This window comes from Chlamydotis macqueenii, chromosome 6, assembly GCF_036417535.1.
Source record: "Chlamydotis macqueenii isolate bChlMac1 chromosome 6, bChlMac1.mat, whole genome shotgun sequence".
In the NCBI taxonomy this organism is placed as follows: Eukaryota; Metazoa; Chordata; class Aves; order Otidiformes; family Otididae; genus Chlamydotis; species Chlamydotis macqueenii.
Genome location: NC_141561.1, coordinates 11,265,024 through 11,284,233, shown reverse-complemented (window position 1 = coordinate 11,284,233; position 19,210 = coordinate 11,265,024). Strand labels below are relative to the sequence as shown.

General features: G+C 40.3%; 1 protein-coding gene across 2 annotated transcripts in view; it reads left to right on the top strand.

The window, feature by feature from the left end:
- KALRN (kalirin RhoGEF kinase) overlaps positions 1-19,210 on the top strand; it is a 508,172-nt gene that overhangs the window by 243,799 nt on the left and 245,163 nt on the right. For both annotated transcript variants that reach the window (XM_086751416.1, XM_086751415.1), the window contains 2 exons: positions 2,824-2,955; positions 5,125-5,355. In XM_086751416.1, coding sequence (XP_086607542.1) covers positions 2,824-2,955; positions 5,125-5,355 — 363 coding nt within the window. The remainder of the gene's footprint in view (positions 1-2,823; positions 2,956-5,124; positions 5,356-19,210) is intronic.

Below are 19,210 nucleotides of genomic sequence, written 5' to 3'. Positions count from 1 at the left end.
AGCAGTAAGCGAGAACTGTGCAAAAAATGTAGAGAAATATGGACCACAAAATGTCTGAGCTGTGTTTTGGAGCAATGATGCGATACAGCAGAGCAGTCCCTTGAGGAAAGCTAGTAAGAAGTGGTCAGAGAATACACTATTACCTGACCTTATACAGAGTTATCAACTTGGGTGAATAGGTTGTGAGTCAGGAGTAAGCATAAGTCATTACTTTAAAGTTACTTTTTGGACTGGATCAGGGGCACAAAGATACCTTAAGGACTTCTTTATTTTTTAGGAGAAATTTTTCTTAATCTTTCCTGAAGTCTTGAAAAACATTGACAATTATCGAAGCCTGCATTTCAAATGATATTTAAGCAGCTTTTATGTTCCAAATAGGAGCTATTCCAGTCTATGGGCTAACTAGGAATTTAAGCGATTAATTTAAATTAATGGCATTGAGTATCCAGTGGACAGTAACAGCTCCTGTTCCAACTTGAGTTAGCAATTTACAATTTCAAATGCATCCTCTTTCAACTCAGTTAAATGGTGATTTTGTGATATGAATGTTTCTAGCATGAAGGGTTATATTTAATAAAGTTTTTTTTGCATCTGCTACAGTGTGTGATGAATAATAAAAATTAACATAGCTGCCTTTTTTTCAAAATACCCAAATCAATAGTCCTATGGCATGATCTAACACTGCAAAAATCCATAAAAAGACATTTGCTCTCCCTACGTGCATCTACGCACACAGCACAGACCACCATGCACTGTTTCAGGGTATTGGAGTAAAACACTGGCAGGCTGCATTTCTTAAAACTTTTTATAACAGATGATGTCAACTGCTCCTGATAGTGGCAGTAGTGAAATTACTGATGTAATTGTTGATGTGACATTGTCTATATACAACAGATATAGAAAAGAAAGATAGATGTGAGACAACAAGGTGGAAATGTGGTTATGTAATTGGGTCTTCTTGAGACTTTTTCCACCTACTGTGCAAATCACAGTCTGGGGATATGGCAGTATAGGAGTAACATAGCTATAAAAACTTGTACTAAAATTAGTAGAATTCAGGAGTTTTGATAAGAGCCATAACAGTGTGATTTCAACAGCAGGAACGCTGGTCTATGCACTGTAAAGGTCTTTTGTTCACTGTTTCAACCAAGAAGTTCATGTAACAGCATCAAAAGGGATTGATCTCAGCTCTGTGCTCTTAAAACTGCATAGGAAATTATGTGAATTCCGCTACCTTGGCACAAAATGTGATGACTTCAGCTTTACGCAAGGATGTTTGGGGATTTCATCTGAAGAGACTCAACAGATCAAGAGTCAAACCACCATAAGAGAACCTGCTCTCCTTGCCAGCAGCTTTCTAGAAAGCACAGTTTTCACTGGAAGATTTGTACTTTGTAGACATGAACGTTTAGGAATTAATCTTTGTCACTGAATCTTTGTGCACTGAAAAGAAGTGTTTACAGTGCAAACACTTTATAGCCTTGATTACACAGCAGCATGGTGAATAGCTTTACACTGCTGATAAAAAAAAAAAAAAAAAAAGGATGCTGATGTCAGAGCTGAATTGAAATCCTTTGCTTTGAATCTCACAGCCCTTCATGCTGGGAGTCGGTGCTTTACTAACAAGCCACAGGTGAACACTTCAGGAGTGGATAAAGCTGTGATCCTGGGGGTAGTTTTGTGGCATTATGCATTCACCCTACAGGGCACTGCATCTGTTGTATAATTAGCTGTTCTTTTTTATAAATAGCCCTAAAGTATGGCAGGCTGGTTTAACAGAAAGATGGAAGAAGAGAAAATATGAATGAGAAGTAATGAGGTGGCATTAGGCAGTTAGTATGGGCAAAAATTGAACATGTGAGCTGTGTCATTGAAGTAAGCCTGGCTTAAAAGCAAAACAGGATGGGAACCTTAGAGACTAAATTCCTATTTTCTTTTGCAGAACAGGCAGCACCCAGGAGAGCTTCCCCAGTTTGTTCTGCCAAAGTGTATCAGCACTGCTCTGGAGGCCTTTAAGAGTGGAAAAATATATTTTTCCATCCCTCTGCTCTCTGAAACCATTCAGTTCCTGAATGTCTGTTAAGGCTTCCAACCAAGGTGCTAAACCATATCAATTGCAACGGCAGTGATTTTTTTTTTCTCCCTTTTTATGGATGTCTGCCCACTATGAACAGGACTGAGACCAGCAGCTCATTTTGCATTAGCTGCTTAGCAGCCATCAGATGGTAATGGTATCTGCTCACTGCTAACCTCGGCCAGAATCAAATGCATGACCCAGGGGTTTAAAGCCTTGGTATCCTATTAGCAATCCCGCTGAGCTGGCCCTGGGTTGGGAACTGCTTGAATACAGACTGCCTTTCACTGAAATGAATGTCAGCATTGATTTTAATGGGAGTTTTCCATTGCTCAAATTAGTAGTGTTAAGGACAGGTAGGCAACTGAGGGAAGATTGACAGCTGAGACAATGCCAAACACAGCTGGACCTGTAACTGTGTCCTTTTGTGCTTCACACCAATGTTTTTTTCTAAACATGTTGTAGCCTCCCTTTGTGGTATGCAAAGACTGGTTTTCTGAGCCTCATTAAAGGACCATTTGTTTTTAATCCAGATAAAACAGAAAACATTCCTTTGGATCTAGGTGTTCTTCAGAAACTGAGGAGGTGATAGGAATGTGCTGTTCCAGGGTGCCTAAAAGAACTCCGTTATAACTGTTACATTTTCCTCATGCTGCATTGATTTGTGGCACTCTATAAACAAAGTTTTCTAATGTTGATGAGATGTTGTTCTCTGTCACTGTTGCTCATTGTTCCTCGAACTGTTTCAGTTCCTTTCAGGTGTGGATGCCTGGTGCAAAATGTGCAGTGAAGGAGGCCTCCCCTCAGAAATGCAAGACCTGGAACTGGCCATCCATCATCATCAGACCCTGTACGAACAAGTAACGCAGGCCTACACAGAGGTATGTGCTCTCCAGGGAATAATGTAAGTATCTGTTAGGTGATAATAGATATCTGACTGCATTTTGTAGCTTAGTTTTTCTAGATGAGATAGGTTCTGCATTCCATTTCTGCAACTCTTTCAAAGAATGAATCAGATCTAATCTCAGGCTGTAGAAGGTGACTCCCAGCAATCTGCTTGTAAGGGTGCAACAGGACAATCTGGGCAACAAAGCCCATACAGAAATGAAATGGTCAAATTTGTTTTGACAAATGCTGCACTGGCACTTAGTCCTGATTCTGCTGTGATTTCTACCAGTGTAAATCAGCAAGGACTTTGCTAAAAACATTGTAACACCACCCAGGGACAGATTCAGACCAACTGTATGAATCTGTGTGAACTGTGTGAATTCGCACAGTGAGTTTAGTCAGTGCAAAGAGTGAGTTTCTGGTCTAATAAGCTACTCCCAAGTGTGTGCATAGCCTTGGTTTTCTGTTTCCAGTGATTAAATTGTTGCTGATTATCTTCCCACGGATAAAATAGGATGTAGTACACCTTGTCTCTTTCCCTGTCTACAAGCTGCTTCTTCCTGCCTAGCAGTTATTGCCACCTTTGTAATGTTGCCAAGGTAACACCTGTGCCTCAATCTTTCCTCCTAAAATCCTCCCCTATATTGCCGCTATCCACTGCTGTTGGTGAGCACAGTCATTCCCTGCGTGGCCCCAGCAGGCTCCAGCATGTGCAGATTGTGCCAGCTGGTCTTCAGCAGCAACTGAATTTGAGTATGGAAAGCCGCTCCCAAAGGACTCTCCAGTTATTTCCTGATCTAATTCCAAATTGCCCTGAATATTTAAAAAAAAATCACCAAGGATCTGCCTAAGCCCACCTAATAGTCACATAATATGATGAGATTTGACTCCCACTTTTGCCAGTATAAATCTTAAAGGCTGTCTTGATTTCTCTGAAAATACACGATATACACTGCTACGACAAACTGGGATATGGCATGGCTTGCCAAAAGATACAGGTTTGGGTATTAAAGGGTATTTGCTAAATTTGAACAAGCAGCTTCTAATACAGAAATAAATGAGACTTGGAAATCCTTGAGATGTGTTTTAACTTTGATACTGTTCAAAATTCAAACTGGATGAAAAAGGTTCATTGAGCCATTCTCTAGCAAGGCTGGTGTTTGTGATTGCATAGAAATAAAAACACTTTTCAGAAAATCTTGTCATTTTCACTGCAGTTTGTTTCAGAGGGAAAAAAAAACGTGGACTGGGAAGATGAGAGGGATTACAATAGTGTCCTCATTTACCATTTCTGTTGAACAAAATATTTTAACTTTGCAATCTGCAACTGGAAAATATTTCAAAAAGCCTTTTTTACAGAACCAGTGCATGCACACACTTGTTAATAGCAGTTTGGTTTTTATGGTTCATTTTTCATTTTGCCCCTGCAATATGAAAATGCTCTAGGAATGTTCCAGGAAAAAATCTGGCGTTAAAAAATCTGGCATTCTGGTTTTTTTTTTTTTAATGCCCAAATGCCTTTGCATCTGCAAATGTGTTTTAATATGCTCAGAAAAGGTTACATGTGTGCAGAGGACTTTGCATCGCCAACAAACTTTGTAGTCCATTGAAAATGGAGCCTATAGGTCCCTTTGAGCTGTTCCTGGGGAAGAAAAGAATCACTGTCATATACTAATTTATTTTTTACTGCCACTGAATGAAATACGGAATTGAAATGTCACACTTCTCGATGTATAGACATACTTAGTAACCCTATGAAGAAAGGACTCTCCCTTATCATACAGAATATGAATGACTGCCATCTGTGGTTTTCTTAAAATGCCACCTTCTCACAAAATAGGCCTGCTATTGCAAATGCTACCTGTCACCAACTAGTATATGTCAAGAATTTTCAGTGCCCAAGTGTCAGAATGTCCGCCTCTATGTGTGCAGTCCCTGCAGTGCAGTATCTGTGCTCCTGCTGAGTGACACAGCAGGCCCACTAGGAAGCGAAGGCAAGTGCTGAATGTGTAAGTACGAGTCAAAAAGAGATGTTATGAGGTCTTCCTTTTTGACTAAAATAGGGAAAACCATTAGGGAAGAAGAATCAGCTAGACTGTTCTCTGTCAGCTATTGGATGATTATGTATCAGTGCAGTGAAGCAGACCTATTTCTTCACTCAGGTAAGCCAGGATGGAAAAGCCTTGCTGGATGTCCTACAGCGTCCCTTGAGCCCTGGGAATTCTGAATCCCTCACTGCTACTGCAAACTACTCCAAGGCTGTTCACCAGGTGTTGGATGTGGTACATGAGGTGCTGCATCACCAGCGGCGTCTAGAGAGCATATGGCAGCACAGAAAGGTCCGGCTACATCAAAGGCTGCAGCTCTGTGTTTTCCAGCAGGATGTTCAACAGGTAATATAATTACTAAGGGAGATAAAGAATAGTCCTTTCTTTGCAACCATAAAGATTGTTTGGTGACTCATCTAGAGGATATTGCTGTAACCAAGATTTCACACGCAGCTCTATCTATGCTAGAAATATGCTAAAATCCTAATGCACCTTTCAGTACCTCTCACTTTCATGTTGGAAATCATCAGTTTGTACATTGATTATTGATCAGTCCATTCCCCACTGACACTATTGCCAGTGGTTAATTTTTCCCACGTGAGCAGTTAGCTGTAGGTACTTTACTGTTCTTGAGAAAATGGTGTTTAGCAGAAAAAAGAATTTCAAGTGTAAAAAGGAATTGAGCTATGGTGTATTTCACCTTCCTATGTGGAAACAATACAGATACTGACCTTTTAGTGGTGATGTTTAGATGATCTTTGCATTATTACCACTTCTGGAGTCCACATATCTGCGCTATGAGTTTGCTGGCTCGACTGTGCAGAGCCCACCTTGCAGAAATACAGTTTCTATGATACAGCCTCACCTCTGAGAACTCAGGCTCCAGGTGAATAAATTTTCTCTCCCAAAGGAATCTATTTGCATACCAGCACAACAGGATGGCTGACAGAAAGTATGAGATGCCATGTTTGTAGCTGCCAAATATGCAACCACAATCAACAGACGTTACAGGACTCTGCTCATTCAGGACAGTGTTGTTTGTTTAAGGGCCCCATCACAGCCTGAAGCAGATGTTGATGGCAATATGGTACTTGCTTTAAATGAAGAGACTGAATGCTCTAATCATGTTTATGGAGCATTCTAATGTCCCTGGGGTTCTTTATGTCATTGCCTTCCTCCAAGTAAAAAATGAGATGGAGACGGAGTGACAAAGCTGTCACATGCAAAATAGACAAGAACCAACAAAGATTTGAGACAGGCAACTTTTATTCAACATGCAAATCTGTGATCCTGTTAGTGCCATAGTTGAAGTGCACCAGCACAGACAGAACTGCAGCTGTAGATATCCTTTGCAAATATGTATGGCCATTTCTTTGACAGTCTGGAGAAGTTTGCCAGAATTCCTACCTGCTCAGTTTTTCCTATAAAACCACACCAATATTCATGCCATATGTATAACTAAAACTGGGATTGAATGTAACAAGTGTTTAATTTAAGCAACTTTATTTTCGTTCTGTGTCAGCAAACATACTGCATGGTAATGAAATTCATAAACTAATGAATTAATAATTCATTAAATAGAGCATGTACTTGGAATTCAGTTAGAATACTCTCTGCAAGCTATATGAAGTTTGATGTATTATCTTAATACAGTTTTGGGATTAAAATCTCAAAAATCAAGGGTTGTAAATTCTGATGTTATGCTTTTTCCATTTGTGGTAAATATTGTCAATAAGAATCCGTATTATCTTAGGTATTCTTCATCCCCTAGGGTAATTTACACTTTTGTTCAATCCTTCCAACCCAAAACTTTCTCTCTTACATCTTCTGAAATCAGTAGAATTGTTTATGAGGTTCATTCGTGAAACCCATTCAGACTTCCCACATATGCAAGGCAATGAGGCTGTGTCACTTGTTTTCAAAAGGAACAGGTCTTTTGTATGTGCTGTGACTTTTGGTGAGAGGAAAAGAAACAAGGAGTAAGAGGCACTGGAGTACAATCACTTTAGAGAGCATCACGCTGTATGAATTCTGCTGGCAGCAATCTTTCAAAATTTTTCTTTTAATGGGTAGTTATTATCTGGGAAGCAACAACTTAATGACAGACATGTTTCTGTCCTAGCACACACTTACTGGAGGCATCTCTTTGTCCCACTTAGAAAGTGGAAAGGAAGAGATGAATCATTCTGTTCACTAAACATCTGTACTATTCAAGATAAATGCTTTGTAACTCATAAATGAAATTATCAGCTAAACAGAAATACGAAGTGTAGATACCACGAGAGGGAAGATGTCTGAGTATGTTGATGGGAGGTTTTTTTTTTAATAATCATCTCCTCTATATCTGCCTTGCAATTCTAGTTCTGCTTATTTTGTTAAATGCCAGTCAGTTGGCAGGTGAAGCTGTCTACCTGTATGTTGTCACTAATCATAAGTAACATTTATCTATAATAATTTGTGGCCTTGTCAAAATTTAATAACCTTTAACTAAGTTCTTCCTGGTTCAAGTCTGAAAAGAAAAGATATGGGAGAACAAATCCTGACAGGAGAGCCCCAAATTTATTAGACTTTGCTGTCTTCTAGACAAGTAATGATACAATGTAGTTTCTCTAGGGAAGATGCTCCTCTTCCCTTTCCACCCAGCTCAAAATTAAGTGTGTTCTCACAGATGCAGTTTTCCCTGTTGAGATGTCCCATGGCTCACCCTCTCCAGCTGCTGGCCAGTGCAGTAAAAATTCTGGAGAAAAGTGATCTCTGTGTCAGAACGCTCGCTCACTTGTTCATCTATACCTTTCTCGTCATGTCAGCTGCTCTGCATCAATCTTGTCTTAAAAGCAGATGTGAATAAGAACAGGTTTTCTTGTGTTCCATATTTTTAATACAGACTCCAGGATTGTTTTGCATCCTCTTAGTCTGCCATTGACAGCATTAATAGCTTTTGGTAAAGACACTTCTCCAAGAAGAGATTCTTATGAATCTTGAGAGATCAATTACTCCTCACCTAACTACTCTGGTTCGTCTTGCCAGGGGGATCAAGTATTTAGGCATGTAATATCAAGTGTTCATAGGAGGGTCTTGCAAAACTTGTTAACCGAATGAAGGCTTTATGTATGCCAAGGCCTTTTGGACTGGATTTAAGGGTTAAGCTATGTTAAACGGGGCTCATTCATATCATTCCTGATGTATTCTGCACCATTTGCAAGGCCAGAGTGCACGCTGTATGCACTACTGGCAGGTCGGGCTGCGTTCTCAGATAGTTTCCCCGTCACGGAAATCCTTTTGATTCTAGCTAGGTTTCAGAATGAACTACACAAAACTTGAAAATATTGAAAATGATGGATTAAAAGAAATAAAAGTAATTTTTATTCTGAAATAAAAAGTCAGGCATCCCTATAGTTATGGCATAACCAAAATACAAGTTGTGGTATAGAAAAAAAAAGTTTAAATAAACACTGAGGATTGCCAAGTCACAATATTAATGTAAGAAATGCTATGCTATAAATGTCATTAGAAGTAATCACTACCTCACACCATCAGACATGTTACAAGATTATTTGCTGCTACATCTATGTATTAATACATCAGTTTGCACCAAGGTAAATAATGATGTGCTAAGGACAACGAGTTATGAATATATAGCATTTTAAAGAAGGAAAGAAAAGAAATGTCGTGAAACTGCATTTGCAGCTTTCGCAGGAAATGGAGCACCATGCACACAAAAGGGATAGCAGATAAGACAATTTGTGTGCTGCTATGAGGCTCTACGCAGGCAGGAACTGACAAGGAACTTTTTAAACACCAGAAGTATTTAGGATCATTATAGGGATGCTGGGTTGCTGAGTGTGTAAAATACTTCATTGCTTCAGTAGTTTTTTGGAAGTTCTCTATTGTTACAGATAAGGAAGAGCTGTGCTGTTTGATCCTTTTAGAACACAGCTGTGGCAGGAGGTGCAAGGGAGGAAAAAAATCCCTTTGACATTCACACTGGTATTCTGTAATTGCTGCAGAGGCTTCAGCTGATTTTTGGTAGCTTTTCCTTTTTGCCCTTCCCTGCTCTGGGTCTTCCCTTTCTCCATTTAGCTGCAAATTAAAGCCATTTCCACTTCTGTTGAGATTTGAAATTGTTCTCATGTTGTCTCCAGTTTCCACTGTTTTCCAGTGTTTCATCCTGATTTACCCTGTCTGCCTCTGCGTGCATCTGTCTGCTTAAATATGTTCCCTTTGCCCCCATGAACAGCAACACTGTGAAACAGCAAGGGTAGCATAAGGGTTGCACCGTGAGCAGATGTTTCCAAGCAGCCTTAGAAATAGCTGAATTAAGTTTAGAACACTGTTCTTCACCCCATTGCCTCTTCCATCCCCTTTGTTTCATGTGGGCAAGAATTTTGTCTGAATTCTCTCACTTCATAAACTCATTTAAGGGAAGTTGTAAAGCCTGAAGCATATCTATTAAAGTAGAAGGAAAATGGAGACCCATTGGATGAATTATTGAAATGGTCTGTGCAAGCCTTGAACTAGGTATTTTAAAACACTTTCATGGCAGAATAGTCATTCTGCTACTCTTATTCTGCAGGGTTCATTCCTTCTCATGGAAATTCTCAGTCTTTCCATCATTTCCATACATACACATCAACACTTAGCCTGACACATGCAGCCTTTTTCTCCACAGATTCACGATTGTCTCGGGGTCACTGCCAGTGCCACTTCCTTCTTGCTTCACTTTGGTTGTGATGGTTGCCTGTAAAGGAAGAGCTGGAAAATAGGTGGATGTAGAGGTACCGTGTGTGTTGGTGGAGTTTCTTGGCTTGAGTTAGCGGGGTGGCTCTGCATGGCAAAATAGGACAGGCCTCCCGTGACAACTGAAGAACAGTGGTAACCAGCAAGAAGACACCAACAGATTCTTACTGGCAAGAGGATCGGCACACACTAAGAAAGCTAGGACTGTTGCTATACCAACTGCAGTGATGTCTCAAATCCTCTTGGTTATTGAAAAGGTCAAGCTAGACCAGTGTCAAGTTCACCTGGTTTTCTCTAAATTTGTGGATCTGTGTTCTGCCAGCTTCATGCCCAAATACATTAATGGACATAGCTTTGGTTGCCTTGTGTGGTTATCTGCCTCTGGTGACGGATAAAAAGGCCATGTGGCCATACTGATATCATTACATTTCCCAGCTGCCATTGTTGTGGGAGACTGCAAAGTATTGCAGAGGAAAGGCTGTCTCTCTTCATAACCAAGCACTTTAACTTGTAATGTGTCTGGCTTTTACTGGCCAAGAAAACAGATTAGGGCATGATCCTGACATTATTTGTATGGAAAAACGCCCTGCCAACATCCATCTGTCTCCATACACTATCTGAGAATATTGAACACTTCATGTAATGCATGTGATCTACATAGTCCATTTGCAGAAGAATGCTAGGATATTTGAGGCAGTTCATGATTCATTTAGCTCTCGCACAAGATTTTAGGGATTAGGTCTGTACATCCCCCCACACAAGCACGCATACATTCAGTTGTTTTGATCACTTCAAGGCAGTGAAGACCTCTCCAAAATTCTGTAGTTTTGCAACTTGTCATAGTTTGTTCCAAAGACAGAAGAAATCACACTACATAACTCCTTTTATGCTTTGTTTACAGTAATACCTTCACTGGGTCCTGTAAAACGATAGATTTATTTGTAAACAATAGCTAAGAAAAAAAAAAAAGAACATTATAATCAAGTCAAGATTATATTTACTACCATATGACTTCAGCCACAGTACTCTGCAAAAATACATCACATGCTTTGTGCACCATCTGAGCAGATTCAGCCTGTAAATAGCTACCACTGACAGATCGGTAATTAAAACATTACAATTCAAATCATCCTAGAGAATTTTCACAGCCCCTTTGGTGAGTTTATCAAGTAATGAGATGCACTTAATGTTTGTCACTGACATGTTTACATTTTCCAAGGATTACTGCTGTACTTCTGAGCTTAGAAGGTGTATGTGACCTTACCAGCCATAAGGCTGAAGTATTACTTGGTGGTGAGTAGAGGTTCTAACTATGGTTGTATTGTCCCCATAAATTAATGAAAAAGGAACTCAGGAGTCAATACTAGTGAAACTACTTAGCAGCCTTCTCCCGATGGGATGTATCAGGAGAGAACACAATCTTTTGTTATCTGTGACTGAGGGATAAGTATCTCTGTGTTCATTAACCCTGTCCTTCCCACAATTGTTGAGGCCAGAGTGTCCACACCTGGTTTGTTACAGGATATAAATATCTCACCGCACAATTCTAATTGACCATACAACTTTTTTTTTTTTTTTAATTAACCATACAGCTTTTACCTACGTAGCTCTAAAGGACTAATTTAATAAGATGTGCATCTTTCCAAATTCATGTTGTGTCCCTCACAGCCTCTTATTTAGTACTTCTCTGCTTTGTTATTTATGCAGTAAAGGATGGTACATTTGTAGTAAAAGGATTTTTTTGTTTGTTTGTTTCCATCCACTATTCATTACAGACCATGCAATAAAATCTCTTGGCAACTGCTTCTTTAGAGCAATTTTCATTCCATTCCTTTTGTTCCTGCCAAAGGAACTGGCACATTTTCAGGCGATGTGAGTGCAAGTCTAGGCAGTGAAGAGATTTGTGGCCCCACTCGTCTTCTGAAGAGGACTAACAGTTAACCAATACTGACACCGATTTGCAAGTAAAGTGTTGGTGTATTTGTGCTGATTAGTATCCTGCAGATATTACGAAATGAATTAATAATGACATGACCATTTAAATAACAGAGGGGTTGCTGAGTGACTTAGTTGCTTATTTTGAACCGTTAAAAAAGGAGTGTTGTTATTTAATTTGAACTCACAGTGGCATAGGATTATGCAGGAGTTTCAGATGATTTCTGCTGGCTATGTATGTATTTCTAAACTCTGGTGGCAGCAGAGAGAGTAGCAGAATAAGAGCACCCTGCCCAGCTATGCAATCCCTATTACTCAATGGCCAGATTCCGTTGGATTTGCCACACAAAGCAGCCAAGGTAGGAAGGAGAGTATTGGCCACATATTTATTTGGTTTCTGGTGATTTCATGTGGATGTTTCTGTAGTTCCTTTAGCTTGCAAAGACATGGAGCATTTATGGACAGTGTGCTCAGGGCTGTCCAAACAAAACAGGACAGGGTTCTTGAGAAAAGACCACAGCTGAAAGAAGTAACATGCATTTTTCCTCTTTACCAGTGACTCTGGCATATAAATCTGCCCTTCCAAGAGCAAGAGCATAGCTTCCCAAGTGAGGAGTGTAAATAGGTGGCACACTGACATTTGAGTATGTTCAGACAGTAGCTGTTGGTACAGAGCTAGGCTCAGTGTTTTGTATCCGGTAACCAGTACACCTTAGAGATGTCTCAGGCTATCAGTCTAAGAAGTTAATTGCTTTAAGTGCTTCAAACTCACATGAGAGAGAGGGAGCTCTATTCTAAACTTCTGACAATTCTCTTTAAATATAGAACAGTATTATCTTGTGGGTTTTGTGCCAAAACTCTTCACAATGAACTATGGGTTTAAATTATTACATTTTCATGTAATGATATTTATTCTGGAAATTCCTTAAGGGTTGCTGATTAACAATACTCTGTCCTCTTCATAATTTGATTTAAAGTGTAACTTGAAATTATCTAGAAACAACCTTTGTGTCTTTCTTCCTCTATATAGTTATTAATCCAAGCAGGCAGTTGTTCTTTGTGCTTTTAAAGAGTTACTGATTAAAAAAGTAATAATGATCACTTTTTAATTTACACAGAGACCAGTAGTGCTAGGGATATCAAACTTCAGGGGCCAGCTTCAGTTACCAACTGAAGTTTACTTAGCATTGATGTATGAGCAGTGCAAGAACACTTTGATGAGCTCCACAGCTGTCTTGGGAAATAGGATCTGAAGAAATACGAACCAGCCAGCTTGATCTCTGAACCTATTGAAGTGAGAAGAGGAACTGGGGAAAAAAAAAAAATCCTTAGTGCCCCCCAAAGTGGTTTTCTTGTTTAGAGCATTGTCTGTCCTTCAAGACCTAGTCCATTCAGATGGTCTGTTTTGCTATTTCCTGAACTACAAATATTTGGATTCTCACTGAAAGCTTTGTAACCTCTAAGAAGGCCTTCTGAAAACCCTCTGAAATCCTACTGACTCTGAGGTTTTGGATCTACCTCATAGTGGATGAAGAAGGCATAATTCATTGTGTGAAGAAATGGAGAAGGTGATAGAAAGATACAGTTAGTTCTCTGTAGGCAGATGCAACTATCCATAGTCTAGATTTATCCTGCCTGTCTTAGGAGTGTAACTGAATCATCCAAGTCAGGAGCCTAATGCATAGTCTCCTTTTATAGTCAAGAGAGAGACACTGGTGTCTTCAGGGAATTACTCAGTCAAAGATCTGAATTTTACCCTGGATCCTTCCCTCTCTTACTATTGACTGTTGGGGAAATAATTATAAGGCAGGCTCTTCAGACAAGGACTTCAGTTTATTACCCAGTGTTAGGTGAGATGTATTAGGATGCAAGGTCCCAATTCTGCATGGTGCAGAGCACCTCTAGCCATCATGCCAGAGCAAACTGTGAGGAAGTCAGTCCTAGGCAAACTGCTAAAATTTGCTGTTATGCTTAAACAGAATCATCCTCCTTATATAGCATATCCTCATCTATTTCTAGCCCAGGATTGTTTGCATGTCAGCATCCCCGAAAATGTGATGTGTAGTTTATTGTTTCTGAAAGGCATAGTTGGTTCTCATTGTTGTGGCAAAGGCAGAGGAAGAATCAGGCTTGTCTGTTACTGATTAGGCCTACAAAAATAGTAGGGCTACAGTGGTGAAGGAAGAGAAATAAAATAGAGCTTTCTCCAGAAACGTATATTTTTTGAAAGCAGTTGCTAGAAAGAGTAATTGTCACCAAGGACTTGGAGGAAAAATAAGGTCTTTGAATAAATGTAGGCTGGAATGCCAGAAGGCTTTCTCCTCTGTAACTTTAAGAAGTAATAATAACAGTAGTACTTCTTGCTTATTGTGGTTTCTTTCATCTCAGGATTAGGGGCTTTCTAAAAGGTTGATGTTGAGCCACTTGCCAAAGGTCACCGAAAGCTTCATGACCAGAACTCTTCATGTCAGGATGTTTGATCCACAAATCTCTGCTCTAAACCCTCAAAGTCATTGCTACTTCAGTTTTACCCCTTATGAAAAGATCTTATGGGATTTATTGTGACTATCTAAAAATGAAATAAGGGTCTGTTATGCTAAGAAATAAATATGCTATTTTAGGCATTGGTTTAGGAGTCCAAAATAGTAATTCTTTCCTACTCTATTTGTTTCCCTTGATCTTTCCTCCCAATTATCTGCTCACATGGCCTCCCAGCTTTTTCATGATCCCGCCTGTCACTCAGAGTGATCAATCCTCTTTCATATTTCCTTGGACTGATGGCCAACAAAAGGTATTTTCATTAAAGTGAGAAAAAATCATAGCCAGACAACAAAGAGGGTAACGGTAGCTAGTTCCTAAAGTATAACTATAACAATTTCACTGTGTTTTTCCCCACGGAGCAGCTGCTCAGCCAGCTGGTTGCTTTCCCCCTCTGGTAATGACTTGCACTCATGATTTGAAATTATTATCTCTTGCTGGTTAGCAAGGCCCAGTTTAGGTTGAGCTGATTTGGCACCATGACCTGTTTCTGCTAGTTTCTCCTCTCCGTGCTGGTCATTCCCACTAGCTCATGCTCCTCCTTCTAGCAGCTCTACCTTACTCCATGCCACATACTACTCTTACTAGCTCTGCTCCATATGGAGGTGCTCTGCAGCCGCTCTTCGCTCTGTTAACATCTCCTTTTGGCTGTGCCTTGTTTTGGTAGCTGCCCTATCTAACCAGTTGGTCTGAAGGGTTCTGGTTTTTCTGTCCTTGGAAGAGAGGTTGTGCACTATTTAGGACTAAACACAGTGTTTTGGCTCACAGGAGACTTGTAAGCAACTTCTTTTGTTTCATATTCCTCATAGGGAACTCTTACACAAAGCTTCTTTCTTGTTTTTTAAAGTTGTAATCTTTGGATTGTAGTTCTGGAAGCTGTTGCCTAGGCTGGGGTGACCCTTCAGGCACATTTAGACAGAGCTGCTTGGCTCAAACTCCTGTATACTGTTTCAGCTATAAACTTTATTTTATATTATGCTATGGTTCCCTTTTAACAAAAATGTCCTTCAAGTGTAAAAACATGCAAAACAAACATATTTCAGGCCTGCCCATTGGTCTTTTACCTTTCTTCTCCCATTGTTTTGATAGTTTTTACTTGTTTCTTTCCTGCCTTTTGGATTTTTTTTGGATGGGACGTGTATTGAGGGATGGAGAAAATTACTTTTATTTTTGGCTTCAGCAAAATACAAAACATTCTGACCTTGAGACAGTTCCCTTCCCAAATAAGGAGGAAAAGTTGGAGGGAGGGAACCACAAAATGAAACTTTTAAAAAAAATTTTCCTCTCCCTCCAGCAAAAAGTAACTTTAAACAATCAAAATGTATTTTGGGGTATTGTTTCTGCTTGCTTAGCTCCTCAGGTTTTCAAAGTGCATGAGGTGTCAGGAAACCAGAAGAGAAGGAAGTTCGGGATGAGGGGATGCTATATTCTGGGAGCCACCAAGCTAGGAGAAAAACATAAGAAAGAAAGCATGTTTCACAGGAAACTTCAATTTGGGGAAAACTGAGCTTTTCATTAAAAAGGTGCTCTTAGGGGAAGTCCTCAACCACTTCTACCCTTTGCTGTGCCCACGACTCTCACTCCTGGAGTCTTTTAGGCGGCTTCTTTTCGCTCTTGAACAGCTCAGGTTTGTTCCTTGCTGAAAGGGCTTTCCATAAGCTTAGTCCTGCTTGCACATATATTCTAGTTTATTATTGCATTGCCTCCACCAGTTTGCCAGGGGACTCAGGGCTCAGCATCCATCTGTTTGCCTCCCCACAAACAGCTTCTCATTGCCATTATCCATGGCCTCCTTTGGTGAATCTGTAAGGTCATTGGCCTTTCACCCTTCAAAACCCTCACAGGATCCATTTCTCCTGTGACATGTAGAAGAAATCGGCCATACAGTTATGGGTAGATTACACAGTGATGCAAAAATCCTGGGCTTTTTATTTCAGCTCTGCTGTGTCTTGCATACTGAGTGCCTAGGTCAGCGTGGGGTCTGTATGCTACATGGAAAGCTTCTCACGCACCACAGCAATGTAGCCCTTTCCCCACTTATTTGCAGTACTGAGCTATGACTTCTCTGCTCTGGGACACCGTGTCTCCAGCACAGCTGGTTTGCCTGAGCAGTGATTGACAGATGGGCAGCGCAAGCAGAAGAGATACCACAGTGGTCCTACAGCAGGAAAAATGCTGTGGAGCAGGTTTGCATCCCTGGTCAGGACCCAGTGGCAGAGGAACCCTGCCAGGAGGTCAAACACAGCCTTGCGCTGCATTTCTTTCTCCGTGCGCACAGGCTGACACATAGAGTATCCTAAACTGGGAGGTAACGTTTGAGACATCAGGCTATTTATTTAAAAGACAAAGAAGAGATCCTATAAAAGTCCCTGATGGAGAACAGCCACTCCTGGCATTCGGAGCACTTTCATCCTTGTTCTCCTGCTTCTCCCTCCCCCCATGGTTTGCACTTTCACATTTTGCCTCCAGTCTCAAATCAGGTCAGATCCCCATGAGGGAAAGGTGGTGTCTTTCTAGGTTTTGGCATGATGCTCTGACCCTGGTAGGGGTGTTTAAGACTACTGCAACGCTGTACGATCTTGGTGAGTTTTTGTGTTACTGGGATAAGAGTATATACCAAGACCCATTTGTCACAGTTGGGATTTGTTCTCTTACTAAACCTGTCTTCACTGTGTGCTGTGATTATAAGCCTTGTTAAACCAAAATGATTAAATCATCTGCTCCCACCAGTAACCTAAAGCAGTGCTTTTTTTAATATCCTGGTCGATCAGCAGTTTTCTCTGTGGTGAAGCAGACAACTCAAGCACAGCAGGGAGTGCCTACATGGGGCCTGGAGCGTAGTGCTTGCATTAAAGATTACTGTTTTGTAAAGCTCATCCTCGCTTTATCAGTCCTTTCTAATTGTTAATTGCCTTTAAACATCTTGTTTAAACTAGTAACAGGTTAAGTGGGTTGATACTATCAAAGTGTAGACACTACTGTCTTAGTTCATATCTAAATTAGGAGAGCAGTCTCAGGTTGGTGCAGTGGTGGCAGTTCCAGGCAGTGAGCCAGAGCACTGGAATTAGGAGCTGGCCATGTAGGGTGCTCTTTTCCCACTGAGTATGTGAGGAGTGCAGGTAGGTGCCTACCCAGCTTACCATTACACTATTATACTTCTGCCTGCACTAACACAGTTGTGCTCTGCTTACAGCTGGAGCTGAAAAAAACACACGGTAAATGTGTTCAGGGTTTATTTTTATTGTTTTTTTCCTAAGTGTTTAGTGGCTACCACTGAATGTTTAAAAGTAGCAGTAATGATATTGTTATCTTAGTCTGAGATTTATCTATCAGTGGATTTCTTTCTTCATTTTACAGACAGGGAAACTGAGGCACTGAAAGGGGGCACAAAGCAGATCAGGTTTGGAACTGTGGAGAACAGTTCTTTTTTTTCCTGAATCTTTATCCACCCTCTATTACGTTTTTTGCTTCTTCTCTTGAAGCCATTAGGCACATCTGTCACTGGCAGAGTTAAAACCATTGCTCTGTTTACATATTTGAGGATAACTACTTTTCTAAAGGGTTCATATAGCTCCTTTTTTCCCTCCTATGTACTTGTTATATTTCTTGGGGACCTTTTACATTTTGGACAGTCCCACTGAAAAAAAAAAAATGAGGCAGACATATGCAAGGGAAATAATTCATGGGCCACAAATGGCCACACTTTCTAATGCACACATTTCTCTATAGGATCAGAATGCTTTTCCTCACAAACATGAAAATCAGCACTATGATGCTGATTTCACAGCACTATCAGCACTACGATGCTGTGTTCACAAGCATGAAAATTAGCTGTGATGATAGCTGTCACTAAAGTCTAAAGCTGGCCCCAACCCTGACTGACCTGGCAGCTGCACCCTGTAAAACTGGTCTGAAAGGACAAACATGGGACAAGAAATGGCGACCTAGGGAAAGTATATTAGCCTCAGAAGGAGCAAAAGGAAAGCCTTAGAAGGAACAAAATCACTGTTCAACTAGTGGACAGCAACAACCAAAAACTTCTATATGCCCTACGTAAGAAAATATTTCTCTATTTCTGAATATTACCATTGGTAAGAGACTCACAGATCTGATTAGTTGTATTGTAAATTCATCACACTACAGCTAAGTGCCAGGTATGGTTCCTGAGTGTTGGAGAAAAGACTCACAAACAGCAAAACCAGCAGCATAACTTCAAAAGAAACAATCTACCTGGCAGCCTTGAGAAGCCTCGTGCAGAGCACAGCAGCATCTTTCTATGTTGATGCAGAGCACATTTTATGAGTCTTGTACAGAAGGAACATGCACGAATGTGGTTATTTATAGCTTCTCCACCCACACGCAGCTTTGAAACTTGCTCTAAAAGAAGTTCAGCATTTAAAGAATACAACAGGGTTTTTAACCTGAAGATATTTTTTTATCTTTTTTTTTTTTTTAATTTCCTTAAAAACAATATTCTGGGAACATTAGTAACAATCTAGGCATTAAGAAAGAAACATTAGTTCTTCATTTGTCTGTCTATTGTTCTCTTACTTGGAATGTTTTTAGAGAGGCAGTTGCCAAATTTTATCAAGTAAAATATTTAATCAAGAAAACGACAGATAAGTGGGATACATTTGATGAATGGGAACTTTACCAAAGGAAAGCAATGTTAAGTTGAAAGAAGTTCTTTCTCAGGGTAAGAGAGGCATGTATATTCCCACTCCCTTTTGGGGGAGGTTGCATCCTAGATGACGGCAGTTAGTGAAGGAGCAGGCTCGGGCTGCGTGACCCTAGACAAAACCCAGAGGAAATGGGCAAGTACTGCTTGCAAAATGCCCAGCCTACACCCAGACAACTCTGCCAGAGCACTGACTTGAACGTGCTGTTCCCAAGAGAGAGACGTGACTAAATCCTGAATCTCACTAGTTACTAGGGCTGGGATCAGCTCTTTTCTTTATGTGGAGTGAAGGTGGATGAGGCTAGAACACAG